The sequence below is a fragment of the Mya arenaria genome, chromosome 13 (genome assembly GCF_026914265.1).
Source record: "Mya arenaria isolate MELC-2E11 chromosome 13, ASM2691426v1".
NCBI classification, from domain to species: Eukaryota; Metazoa; Mollusca; class Bivalvia; order Myida; family Myidae; genus Mya; species Mya arenaria.
In genome coordinates this window covers 10,896,316-10,909,580 of record NC_069134.1, presented here as the reverse complement: position 1 = coordinate 10,909,580, position 13,265 = coordinate 10,896,316, and the positions used below count along the sequence as shown (strand labels likewise).

The 13,265-nt window shown below is 35.4% G+C and overlaps 3 protein-coding genes across 3 annotated transcripts; 1 reads left to right on the top strand and 2 right to left on the bottom strand.

The window, feature by feature from the left end:
- Positions 1–1,550: 1,550 nt before the first annotated feature.
- Positions 1,551–3,800, bottom strand: LOC128214228 (uncharacterized). The gene is made up of 4 exons (XM_052920587.1): positions 3,245–3,800; positions 2,943–3,063; positions 2,535–2,734; positions 1,551–2,114 (listed from the first exon to the last, which is right to left on the bottom strand). The coding sequence occupies exons 1-4, from the start codon at positions 3,756–3,758 to the stop codon at positions 1,867–1,869; spliced, it is 1,083 nt and encodes a 360-aa protein (XP_052776547.1). The 5' UTR covers positions 3,759–3,800; the 3' UTR covers positions 1,551–1,866.
- A 1,038-nt stretch (positions 3,801–4,838) lies between these two features.
- On the top strand, positions 4,839–7,565 carry LOC128214616 (uncharacterized). The gene is made up of 2 exons (XM_052921180.1): positions 4,839–4,978; positions 5,202–7,565. Exon 2 carries the CDS (start codon positions 5,544–5,546, stop codon positions 6,777–6,779), a length of 1,236 nt encoding a protein of 411 aa, XP_052777140.1. The 5' UTR covers positions 4,839–4,978; positions 5,202–5,543; the 3' UTR covers positions 6,780–7,565.
- LOC128214617 (thioredoxin-like) lies at positions 7,564–10,425 on the bottom strand. Its single transcript, XM_052921181.1, has 4 exons — positions 10,245–10,425; positions 9,444–9,614; positions 8,110–8,175; positions 7,564–7,850 (listed from the first exon to the last, which is right to left on the bottom strand). The coding sequence occupies exons 1-4, from the start codon at positions 10,263–10,265 to the stop codon at positions 7,788–7,790; spliced, it is 321 nt and encodes a 106-aa protein (XP_052777141.1). The 5' UTR covers positions 10,266–10,425; the 3' UTR covers positions 7,564–7,787.
- Between the last annotated feature and the right edge of the window lie 2,840 nt (positions 10,426–13,265).

The following is a 13,265-nucleotide window of genomic DNA, read 5'->3' as shown; positions in this document are numbered from 1 at the left end:
AATAAAACTACTACAGATATTGAAGGCTTTGTCAGTAACAAAATAATTTAAAACATTATATAGGCTATCAATTATTTATTATTATTTATTATAAATCGTTCGTCCGAGTGTGCCTGACTTGAACTATAACATTCATATAGACTTCAAAATAAACAACATCCTGTAATCTTATGCCTGCTAAAGTGTTTATTGCAATAGTATTGAAAAATGATGGATTGATCTCAACATAATGATGTTTTGTTTTAAATATATAACAAATATATAATGTATCAAATGATTACTGTTTAGAAACATAATATTCATAAACCTAAAATAACATGTTGATGGATAAATAATTAAAAGTATTGACAAAATGTATTATTTCACAATCATTATACAGCAATGATTCTTACACTGACCTACACCCACTTAAAGTTTCAACTGGATTACTAACAACGCTCATATGACACGTAAAGTCATATGTTGTCTTGCTGAAAATGACATATACTGTATTTATTTTGTTTGTATATTATTTTAATTAAGATGTCTACTTATTCATATCGGGTCACTTTTATTGACTTAAGATAATGAAATCCCTTAATAAAATCTTAGTTTTAAAATAGATATGTTATGGTCAAACTTCCGTAAGGCAGCGTTCGTCTGCTGTAGTTATGCCGTCATCTAACGCTGCATTAATGTCTGTTGTGTCTCTAACCGCTACAATGGAAGTCGTCAGCTCGATACCCGATGAAGCACAATAAATCGCCTTCTTATGCACGACTTTCGGTTTTACACTGCTATTCTCATCTCGTAAGCAATAACCGTTGTCATCAAGCATCAACGTGGTGCGGTAAACGTGCTCCAGGCGTTTCAAGCGTTCCAGTTTCACCTCATACACAGACGATAAGTAGTCGGCGATCTGTACATCCAACTGTTTACGATCTCGGCGTTTATAGATGTGTCCAGCAATGAATGCAATAATGCCTAAACTGTAAACGCATATGGTAGCTATTACGAACAGCATTGCACCACGTTCGTCTTTCTCCCTTGGTGTTGATGATATCACTTCCGAAATGTTTGCATCGGCGTTTTTCGTCATGAAATGAATAGCTGTTTGGACCACAGATATGTTTGATACTGAAATTCCGTCAACGATAGCTTCATCCATTTTAGTTATTACTTAAAGAAATTAACTAAAGTTTAGTAATCCATTGTGTCTGTTTTTAAACAAAATCATCAGTTTCTAGATAAGCAATATGATTTAAACACATGTATACACGTATGATATTGATTTAAAAGAAACTCATTCAAACGTATTATCAATTGCTAACTTATATAGCCAGTATGCAAATATATTCAACATGATGATCATCTGCAACAGGTTTTTTTCCAACACTGTGTGATTAATAATCATACAACTTGGTTTGGATACCACTTCAATTGTGTTTAGGTTGAGAAGTGAATCCATGAATAAGTATTGAGTTAAACAAACTGAGAATACCCGGCTCTTAATGGAATTAAATTGAGCAAACACGTGTCGAAGGTCAATCTGAGAGGTGACCACACATAGACGATCTGAAGTGTATTTTATTCAATGAATGCAGCATGAATTCAACATAGACAATAGCATCATAAGCAAACTATTTGGCGTGGGCGTTCTTTTCATATTCCTGATTGTAGCATGGAGCTTGAAGCTTTTTAACTAACTAAATGTCTCACAGTTACACTTCAGTGTATAAAACTCATGTGTAATAATGTTATGTAAGTCAATAAGTAAACTAGCAATATACAAATAATGGAATGGTATATCAACACCAAAAGAACTATCAAGAGTTAGCATTTCATGTATGATCTTTCTGAGTATTTTCCTTAAATATAATATTAAAACTAAAAGAGAATTTCGTTATAAATAGTTTCGTCATTGTCTGCGACACAATGGATGTAATCGACAGTTTCGTCTGTAATGAACTGAACTTTTTGGTTTGAAACTTGCATTCCCGGTTCCGACGGAATATCACGCGCACAGCACATTATTGCCACTTCAGCATCTTCTGCCAATTCCCGCCTTCGCGAATGCGATATTCCAACAGGTTCTTCGTACAGGTTAACTGGACCAGCGACATAGTCATAAGCTCCTGAAGTTTCAACATTTTTTAAGGAAAGACTATGCTTTGGCGGTTATGATGATAACCAACATGTATAAAATTACTAAAAAGGTTTTCGACTTCCTGTTGAATCCGCATTATATTTTCAGTGAATTATATATATCAGTTGAAAGGGGTTTGTGTGCAGAAAAAAATAGTTTACAGCTTAAATTAGGAGCAAGAATACAGGCTGCAATAACTTCATGATGTGCTTTTGGTCATTTATTATGTGGGGTTAGCAGGATTTCAAATTTAACAATAAGGAACAACAGGGAACAAGCTTATTTGTAAACACACTTTGAGTAAAACTTATCTTTCATTACCATTTTAATGCAAGTACAAGTGTGTGATGTGCCCGTAAGCTATATTTGTTATAATAAAAAGATTACAACTATGAACGAAGAACCCAACCTCTTTGTGAGCATGGGATCGTGCATACATCTGCTGGCTTTGGAACGGGGCCGTCTGTTCTGACGTACCTCGTAGAAGGCTCCCTGGGCGGGATACTCGGGAGAGCAATCGCACTCCGACAACTTCCGGTCGATATACCAGAGTGTGGCTGAGTCACAGTCCTTTGCCCTTTCACGTTTTTTGTATCACACTGTTGTATTCTAAAGATGTATAGAAACGTTCCGATTATCAATCATTACATCAAGTAGATAGCAACGAACCAATGATTCTACCTCTAAAAACCTTTTGTATTGCGCCGTCAAAGAAAAATGGGCATATTTTGGTTGATGTTTCAAAACAGCATGAGCCGATGGTAACTCAGATCATTGAAAATAAGTAGAGTGGTTACATAATGTGGATGATGCATACCTGCTTCTTCTGTAACACACAATGGCGACTATTACTACCACAACGCAGCAAGCCATGACTGAACATGATACAGAAATGGCTACTTTGTCTGCGGTTGATAAACTTCCGGATCCATCCGAATCTGAAACAAATGGCGGAAAAAAGTAACAATACCACAAAAGATTTGATTAGACCATGAACAACACAAATGGATCAAGAACACAATTTGAAAGATCGAATCTTGGGTTATAATGAATACGGTCGAAAGTGTAATCAACATTAATGAAACGAAAACGTTGCTAAGACTGTTCTGATGGCCTCACCATTATCCGATAAAGCAGATATACATCCTATTTCTGTCGCTTGGTACCCATTTACACAGCCATGGACACATCCGCCATCTGTCATTCTACAATTTCCGTTTACACATCCAACAGAACACTTCTTGTCACAGAATGGTCCATAGTTTCCTAGCGGACATCGTTCATTCGTCTTTCCTGTAGTCCTTTCAGCTCCTGTCACGTGAGACTTTGTTTGACAAACACATTCCCCACTAATCAACTGACAATTTTCTCCATCACAGTTTGGCTCACATGACAGTTGACAAAAATTTCCGCAAAACCCGGGCTTACACTTCGAGCAGGACCCGTCGTGGTCGTGGCAAGCACCGTTGCATGTGGCTGGACAAGGATGTACGCAATTTAGTCTTGTACCCCAATGACCTGTTGTACATTCAATGCACTGTTCGGAGATGTCACACATAGAACACAAAATTGGGCACTCCATTGACATTGATATAAAGTTTCCAAAAAACACAAATAAAGCAGAATAATACATACTTCAATCTCACGACCGTCTGCTACATACAACTGACATTAATATACAAAACAAACATCACTTGTACAGCTTGCTTAATACAGACGCCACTGGCGTAGCTCATCGCAGGCACTATATGCCCGGGCCAGCAAATGATTTTCAAAAAGGATTTTTTAAAAAGATCAAAAATGCTTTTAGAACTGAAGGGAATGGGGTAATGCTTTAGGTAAGAATATTAAACAGACATTCTTTTTGCATATTGTAAAATGCACTGGATAAAGAGAATCCTGCTCCAACAACATTCGCGGGAAAAGCCCACTAGCAAACCGAGCCTGCGCATGAATTCTGGTCTAGGTACGCCCCTGGTGTCACGCCTAGCTTCAAACGATATACCAGGAAGATAAGTGACAAGTGTTCAACTTGCGATACTTCACTTGACCCTCTTACCCACAAACAATTATTTCACGACATGAATATCAAACTCTTTAAATGATATAAGTGTCAATGAATGCGGAAGAAGAAAGGTCGTACATATAGGAGGGACAAGATCAAAGATTTGGAGTTATGTAAGAAATGAAATAGTCTAAGACCTTTTAGCTACAATCAACTAGACAAAAGACATCTGTTCATAGTTCAGGCAGTGAAATGGTAAAAAGAAACACACAACAATAAGTTGGTGGTGCGAAACACGTATTGTTGTTTACGTTGTCCGGTTAGTGTGCACAGCGTTAGGCGCACTCGCTTAAAAGACTTGGTATAAGATAATATGACTTTCTTCACAATCATTTTAAAATTAAAGATGTCATGTGTATTCAAGCATTCAATGAGCGCATTATTTCGACCGAATCACCGTGTAATCATTTGTAGTAACGATCTGATGTGCCTACTATGAACGTGGCCCTGAAGGGCCCCCGTTCAATAAGTCTAAACTTAACACGTATGGGCTATGTATATCCGCGCAAAATACTACACCATTAAAGATATTGTCTAGTGCAGTGCCTTGCCGTTATTCAATTATTAGTTGGTTCCAATTCATACGTTATACTTAATCAGTTCAAATGTACCCCGAGATTGTATGGTAAAGTTCCTGTTTGAAAATATTTGGCTTTTAATAGAACTTGGTTGTACAAATCGAAATACAAATCGATAACAACTACAGTTTTTATCAGTCGGTGTTCGGGAATTTAAACATTGAGTTTGTTTATTTGTGAACAAGATGTATGGCAAATAACTATAATTTGGTATGTTTACAGATTTAAAGATTTCGTCATGTATTGTAACATTTACCTTTGAAACCGTTTAAATTGATTGTTAGATAATTGTTATGTATGATTATGTACTTCAGCTAATCAAATTAAAGAAGTTTGTAATAACAACAATTTAAAAAGATAACGACCTTTCGATAATGGTATTGACTTGTTAATGAATTATTTGTTTTCAATTTAATGTGATTTTCTATGGCAGAAACCATCGAGAACACCAACAAGGAAGTGAGTCACAGCGTATTGATTGAATTGTCATTCGCACTGACTACTGTCATTCGTCCCATTTGACAACAAACATAACAGAATGTAACCTTTCATAAAATTCACATACGCGATATAGACCGAAGTTCGATAGAGCGTGCACCCTCTTGTGATTACTACATTATGTGTCTCAAAGTGTATATCGTAAAAATGTATTATGTTATGTAACTGTTTAATCGTAAACTTACGATCATCACGAATAATTACACATTAAAATAAGAGTGCCAAGAAAGCTCAGCAACAATCGTACTTTCTCAATGAATACACAATATGACGAGAAATGATGAGGATATTGGTGGCTGTTTTTTGTGCTCTTGGTGTTGCCCACGTCTACAAGCATCGACAAATGTTAAATGCATCCAAAGTCCTGCAATTCGTTGAAAAGGATGGTAGCGGTACTTTAGATTATCAACATATGGAGGCATGCACAGAAGATATGGACGCCGCACACTACAACTTACCGCCATTGATCAAAGTAGTCAAGTATGCAAGTATGTACATTGAGCGCGGAATGTCAACGTCCATTTACAACATAGAAAACCTCTTCCACAATATAAGTACAGCGATGGCGAGTATAGTTTATTTTGTAACAGCAACACTGGATGTTGTATTAAGATCCCCCGTGACTGTGATTACAACTTTGCTCAGCCTTATACAGAACATTTTGAATGGCACTGTATACATTCTACTTGATGTGATACTTTTCTGCATGGAAGAATGCCTTGTTTTCGCCATCAGAGCAGTTATGTACATTCTTTGTTCTGTTATTGTCAACATCCTTACTGTTATATCAGTGGCAATATCTTTACTGTCTACGACTTTAGTAGGCTATTTAACTATCATCGACTTTGTCATCTTAAATTTTGTCTTTCCTGTTTGTGATGCGCTGTTCTGGATGATGATAGTATGTCTAACATTAGTATGCTTGTTTTGTGCATTTGGGTCAATTGAGCAGTCAAGAGAGCGATTAGAAAGAGTCTGGATACGGCTCGGTATAAAGTGCGTTCTCATATTGCCGGTAATCTACGCCGCCACGGATATTTGGAGAACAGCATGTGGCATCCTTCTAAAATTTGTTTTTCATCCGCTGCTGTACACTGGCATTCTAGGCATTGTGACGTTTGGAATAGTGATGTATGTTCGTTTCATGCTTATATCAAGCCGATCGCTATTCCATGAAGCACGCAATGACACGGTGTATCATGTAAATATCATTTTTGGCTATGCAAAACTTTACTTTCGAATCAAATGGATTCGGCTCAAGCACTTCGTGTTGGCGAATATAATCTTTACCAATATAAAGAATAAGCTTTATGTGAAAACAAGTATTGACGGCGAACATTCTTCGGAGAACGACAACTTGTACAACGAATGTGTTATATGTTTTGAAGAAAAGGAATTTGTAACAATAGTGCCATGTTTGCACAGTTTTATATGCCAATCGTGTATATCCCGTGTGATTGAGCACGATTACCGATGTCCATTGTGTAGAGGAATTATTCGGGAAGTTATTTGATACGCTTATATAGCACACTTATATAAACGTACTTAGGGCAAAAGTTAACAACGAATTTATTTACTTTGGTGTTTTTGTTTTAAATCATGTGAAGCTATTTTACATGAGTTTCTCAGAAGTACTCGACATGATCTAACCATCACTTGCCTGAACGACTGCTCAAACCGTGTGTTTAAGTGCAAGGATTCGTTGAAAGTGTTCATGTTACTATTGTTGCCAATGAATAGCTTCGATCATGCCGACAATGCTGTTTCCTAATTTGTATGTTTTTGGAATTTCTTCCAGAATGGAATTGTTAGGATCCCTAATGGATTGCCATGAAACATCCATAACGACAGATGAAGAACAGGAGCATGTTTGAATAGTTTAACCGGTGACCGTGGTATGAGGGATGATCCAAATTAAATAGGACTGTTCTCATAGTTCCAACAATATTTAATAGTAAACGTCACAATAATCAAAGAGCGGAGGGTAATGATATACACGGCGCAACCGTTACAGGGGTCTGAACAGCTACAGCAACGCCTACGTGCACGTTGGATCTGAAAGAACGACGTCAACGGCGTCAATGACGTCAAAATAAAGTTATGATTTGTGCCATCTTTGGTGCTTTTCTGAATATTCGCCATAACACTGATTAAAACTTTTAACATGTTTCCTCTTCGGATCTTCGGTCCATCTACATTCCGATTCGAAATGTTCATCGTCATTTACGAGTGGCACAAAAACTTGTTGTTTTCGTGGTAAAGAAATTTCACCCGTTTTAAATAAAACACAAAGTATGTTTCTATTGTTTTTCGTTTATTTTACTCTACCCAAATAACACCTAATTCTAAATAAATATCAAACAACGACACGTGCATCAAAATTTCAAAACTAATAGTTTTTCATCAGACAACCTGACTAAAGGCATGGACGTGTATATGTTTGAAAACACAAAACACACAATTGCAAAAATTTGTTTTAACTTGCACAGATAACCATACATAAAACCACTACTATATGCATTCATCTATGGAGTCGTAAAACAGCCTGCAACTGATCCATACTGTCTTCATAGATCTCCGCCACCTGAAGCAAGCGGAAGCAAGTTTGTTAAAATATATATATATTATATATATATATTTATTTATTTATTTATTTATTTATTTATTTATTTATTTATTTATTTATTTATTTATTTATTTATTTATTTATTATTTATTTATTTATTTATTTATTTATTTATTTATTTATTTATTTATTTATTTATTTTTATGTTTTAATCAGTGTTATTAAAGATACACACGACTTAATTTGATAATTTCACATCACACATTGTGACATATACCTTTCTTCCATATCTGTAAAATTGGATTGTAGGCAACAAATCTACATTGCAGAATGGTGGAGTATCCTGGAAAGTGTAAAGCAGGTCGGTAAAATGCAGTAAAACGGTTGACTAATAACTGTTAAATTAAGGTTAGGTTCGGGTTATGGTGTTGTTTTTTTCGGTCGCACGGCGACTGAATTCACTCCTGTGAAATTAACAGAGATGAACTGAATATAATTAAAATTCCATTGGACATTGTTAAATGAAACTAGAACTCCCATTGATCAGTGTAAAGTGAACCTAGAAACTATAATTCTTATAAGCAATTTTAAAGAAAGTCGAATAAAATAAAGGAGTATCGAATACGATCTTTTTAATTCCGTGGTTGTTTTAAAGTTGAAGATATATTTTTTTTCTTAAAAAAAAATCTAGAAAAGTAAGTGCTAATTATTATACAATTTCGGAAATGATCTGCCTTTAATACCGATAATCATATCTCAAGGCCACAGTTATATGCCCCCGCTGACCCAAGATCCGGACGTTATTAAAGAAAAAAGAGTGATTGTTTTCAAGTATCAATATTTCATTAAAGTTGAATGAATGAGAAGAAACGGGTGTTGTTTTTGCATAACAGCTTAGTACACAATATGGCATTGTTTTGCGAAAATTGTTAGTTTCCATTGAAAATATTTGAAAAATCATAGACTGTGGAAGTCTGATAATTGGTTACTTCAAACCGAATTCCTGCTTGCCCTATAGCGTGTTTCTACTCAATTTTAACAGCATTTTCGATAACAATGGCCGAGTAGTTCCGAATGTTTTAACAGTCGCTTCAAATGTCAACGCTATGTGTGTCTTGGGTTGTTCTGAAGCAGCCAGTTTCTTGTTTTTCAATTCTCTTATATGTCGAAGAAAACATTCTCAAACTTCCGTTATTCTTATTGAAAAGGTTAGGCTCTTTAGACATCAAAGTAAAAATAGAGATTACATGTATATATAGATATTTCTCTGTATGTATTAAGAACAATGTTTATACTACCGAGGATAAATTTTCTTTCATGTGAATTTGCCCTCTGTACAATGAACTTGAAGTTGTCTTCTTAGGAAACATAATAGGCAAATATTTGTTATGACGTTTTCTAGTTAAATGTCAAACTCAACTGAGCAATGTATAATTTATATATCTATATATGCATCGAAAGCATTTATATTAGAAAGCTAGTAGTTAAAGATGTGTTGTATAAACTTATCGCTATAGAATTTGTATTGAAATTTGTAATGAAGGAGGCCTTTTCAATGACTGCTTAAACCTGTGTCATGTTATGTTTCCTGTGAATAAGACTAAATTTCACCTCGTTATCATCCACATCCACTTGTAGGAAAACGACTTCTGAAAATTCGTACTGGAACATAACGTCATTAAGTCTTCGGGAAACATCGCAAGTTTTTGTGCACCAGTCTGCTGTGAAATCGACAGCCACGAGACGATCGCCAGCTTCAGCGAGTTCGTGGTCAAATTCTTTCTGAATAGCAAAATGAAACAAAGTTTTGTGAAGATTCAATTAATGTCAAAAGCTGACTATTCATTTTTATAAAATAGTAATGAACACCGTCTCTACAAATGTTTAACAACGATGACATCTCCGTGTTCTACTTAAATCAAACTTGACCTATAGGATGCCAAGAAAATGACAAACGTTTACATAGTACATGATACATCATCAACATATATAGCTTACATAATACACATCTTATATTGATAATGAAATGTCTAATTAAATCAATATAACATTCACTATATATACACGTTCTATATACGCAAAGGTTTTGACAATTTATAGTGAGTTATTGATAATACTCAAATTTCGAAAATTCTCTTCTGACAGTCTAGACGTTGAATATATGCTATTGCGAATTGCAGTCATGAATAACTGTTGTCCCTTTTGACATTTTAATACACTTTAAGTATTTATAGTATTTATGGGACACACGTCGGGCTAAGTCATAATACAGCCAATGGGCTCGGGCAGACCTTTATAGACCCTAAAACAACAATAACGACAATAACAACGTCTGTTCTATCTATCTATTGTGTTGCGATTCGATTAATTAATGCTAGCATGCATACATTCTGTTAATGGAAAAAAGCTTACCTTTGTGAAAACCTGTTTCATTCTTATTCCAAAGGTTTGTCTACAGAGTGAAATTTATATTACATGCCCTTGTATGTATACATGGGTCTTTGTACTATTTAAACATTTGAGCCACAATAAACCAATTTAAATCAATTGTTCCGTTATTGATCTATTTGTTCAAAGTAAATCAATGGTACGTTGAATACTTTGTATCATAGTGGGTGTTTAATATTTTAACTGTCTTCATTTATTGCAAATAACTTAATACTAAACAGTGTTTGTCTGGAAGTTTAAAACTGTAATAAATACCAAACAATCCATAACAGTGTTGTATATTGAGAATCAAAGTCGATAATCATAAACAGTGGTCTAGTCCCTGGACGCTATACATGAATGCTTCATTCGTCGCCGTTTATTTCCTATGGTCAACTAGCTAGACGTATTGTGGAAGTTTAAGTGAAATACTCTTTATTAAAATGGTTAGTTGAAAATAAATAATCATTTCTGTATTATATTTGTTGGGCCAAATTTCAATCAATGAACAAAACCAGTTATATAATCATTTGAACACCTGCTGATGGTCTAAGTCAAAATTAATAAATAAATGATTTATACTGGAATGGACGTGGTTGATCCTCGAATAAAATATCGAACGTATTACTCAAGTTTTCTATATTTGACGACCGTGTGCCGATAACTCGAAATACCCGATGGTACAAACACGATCTTCTCTATATTTGCGCTGTCATAGATCTACTTTATGGTGCATATCCAGCAGCTGCCGTGATTTAATAAGGCAGAATCTACTCTCATTAAGGCAGTATTTAGGGACTCGCCTTTCCTCTCAACCTTCTGGAACGCCATCGAGGAATCTTGTTGCACCGTGTAGAAATGGGAGGGCTCCATCGAACACGTGGTTTTACGGCCAATTTATAAGAGCCGATTATTCGTCCCATTCCCAAAGCAAACTATATTTTCCCTAATCCCCATAAAAATCACAATGTTGTTGTTTTTGAACAGCATCTTCGGACGTTGAAGTTTTCTTTTTGACTACTTACACACTAAATTGTCATTTTTCTTATTATAACCAAAGTGTTGGTGTTGAATAAATGCAAGTAGCTTGACGTGGATTTTACAAAACTGACGCGAAACCCCGCATTTATTCTTATATAGGGAAATATAGTCCTCAGCGTTACACCGTATAGCGGAGAACAATTTTCTCAAAATAGCCTGTCAAAAATTGGTTTGGTCAGTTTTGTAGGTGGCGCTATAAAGCGCGGGAAATGACATAGTTCGGCGGGTAAAGTGGGCTTTGGTCATTTCTACCGAGACTGCTGTTCGGGCAACATCAAACTTTAATTATGTTTTCGTGATGACCATGTAATTTGATGAAATATATATTATTTTACAATATAACCACAATGAGATTGTATACTGAATTAAATCATTTTAATTTGAATAATGGAGCATGTTGAGATATATTCGTTGTCTCATATTTGGAAGGTTAGTCTGAGAAACACTAAGAAGTGTTTCGGGCATTGTTAGGAATACAGGTTTCCTTGCACATTTAAAAAGGATAAGCGAGGTTTTTCCTGGACGGCCAGTATCCCAGAGAATAATATTCGATCTTATATTTTTACAACCGTTACTGATCCAGTAACACATGTTTTTCCGATAGGATTGTGATATGCTCAGTTTGGGGGTGATATATGTATACTTATGTAAATGCTATAACGTTATAACGTTGTGTATGATAATACATGATAGCATGGTATTATATACAAGCAAGAAGTTAATAATAGTTATAGTACACTTTTGGGTTAGGATGTTTTGTTGCTGTCACCCTCTTGTATCTGTTATTGCCACAAATAAACTAGTCTCGTCAGCACAGACGGTGTTTGTTTTGGTAAGAGTGAGTTTAGACGGGTTATTTCCTCCAAATAGCTAATAATAAACTTGTGAACACAATTTTTTGAAAAGTGTGTAACGTGATAAACATGTTTGTGCAGAGCATGATCACCGTGAATGTTACTTTATATGCGGAATAGAATATATTCAAGCTATTGCTTCTCAAAAACATATTCGAGAAATATAAAAATATTAACCTACACGTCTCCGTCTAAGTTAGTTTTTCCTGTTCCTATAAGCACACCCTGGCACATCATTGATATTATATGCACGTCGTCAGCTTTGTCTCAACAAACACGACCCGACAGTTAACGTGTTTATCAATCAGGGTCATTTGTGCTATCCAGATTGCACCTGTAAATCGTCATGGTCATTACCCTTTTAAAAATAGCTCGATGTAATGTCTCGTCATCAAATGACTGTTTTACTATTTCTTTATATCTTCTATGTATTAATGTTTCGGTGATTCATATACCATGTCGCTATAGCTGAGCGACTCATTACACCTTTTTTTTATCCGAAAACACGAATGCCCTAACCCTTCCAAAAGGTTCTTTTCGGCATGTATGCTAAGTTGCATTGTACGGGTATGCTTGGGTTAATATAATTTTAACGGAAATTATTCCACGTACCCACTTGCGATGTTCACAACAGATGTTAGGCGTAAGCGATACCAGTGACTGTGTCAGAGGAGTATAGTATTATATAATGCGCCCCTACATCGGGTCCCCCTCCATCTGAAATACTGGTGTGTTGTTCTTAATTTGGTACGTTTAGTTGTTCACATACAATAACCAATGTACATGTACTAAACATAAGCTGTAAGTACAGTGCGTATTATTGCTCCCAGATATAAGCTGGGAGTAGGATTACAGTCCCAGTTATAAGTAAATTTATATCCGGTGGCGAATTAGGCCAGGCCACATGGATTACTGCCCCGAAATAATCGAATTCATTTGAAACCATTCGATTGTAATACACTTATGTTTTCGAAAGAATAAAACTGTAAAAAAATCGTTAAAACCCCATCATTTGCAATCGGATGTTCGTTCAGATATTGCTTCGTTTCGTATTTCAAGAACATAATATCTTTAGTATAGGGCATAGGGTTTAAATTGACCAATCAAATTA

What these genes read in the sequence shown, in the direction of transcription:
- LOC128214228 (XM_052920587.1), bottom strand. Translation starts at nt 3,758, where the DNA reads ATGTATTATTCTGCTTTATTTGTGTTTTTTGGAAACTTTATATCAATG. An exon ending in ATCTGCTTTATCGGATAATG is followed by an intron (nt 3,064 to 3,244) that starts GTGAGGCCATCA and finishes CATTTGTTTCAG; the next exon opens with ATTCGGATGGATCCGGAAGT. An exon ending in GATCCCATGCTCACAAAGAG is followed by an intron (nt 2,115 to 2,534) that starts GTTGGGTTCTTC and finishes TTGAAACTTCAG; the next exon opens with GAGCTTATGACTATGTCGCT.
- LOC128214616 (XM_052921180.1), top strand. Translation starts at nt 5,544, where the DNA reads ATGATGAGGATATTGGTGGCTGTTTTTTGTGCTCTTGGTGTTGCCCAC.
- LOC128214617 (XM_052921181.1), bottom strand. Translation starts at nt 10,265, where the DNA reads ATGAAACAGGTTTTCACAAAG. An exon ending in TGAAACAGGTTTTCACAAAG is followed by an intron (nt 9,615 to 10,244) that starts GTAAGCTTTTTT and finishes TTTGCTATTCAG; the next exon opens with AAAGAATTTGACCACGAACT. An exon ending in TTTACAGATATGGAAGAAAG is followed by an intron (nt 7,851 to 8,109) that starts GTATATGTCACA and finishes CGCTTGCTTCAG; the next exon opens with GTGGCGGAGATCTATGAAGA.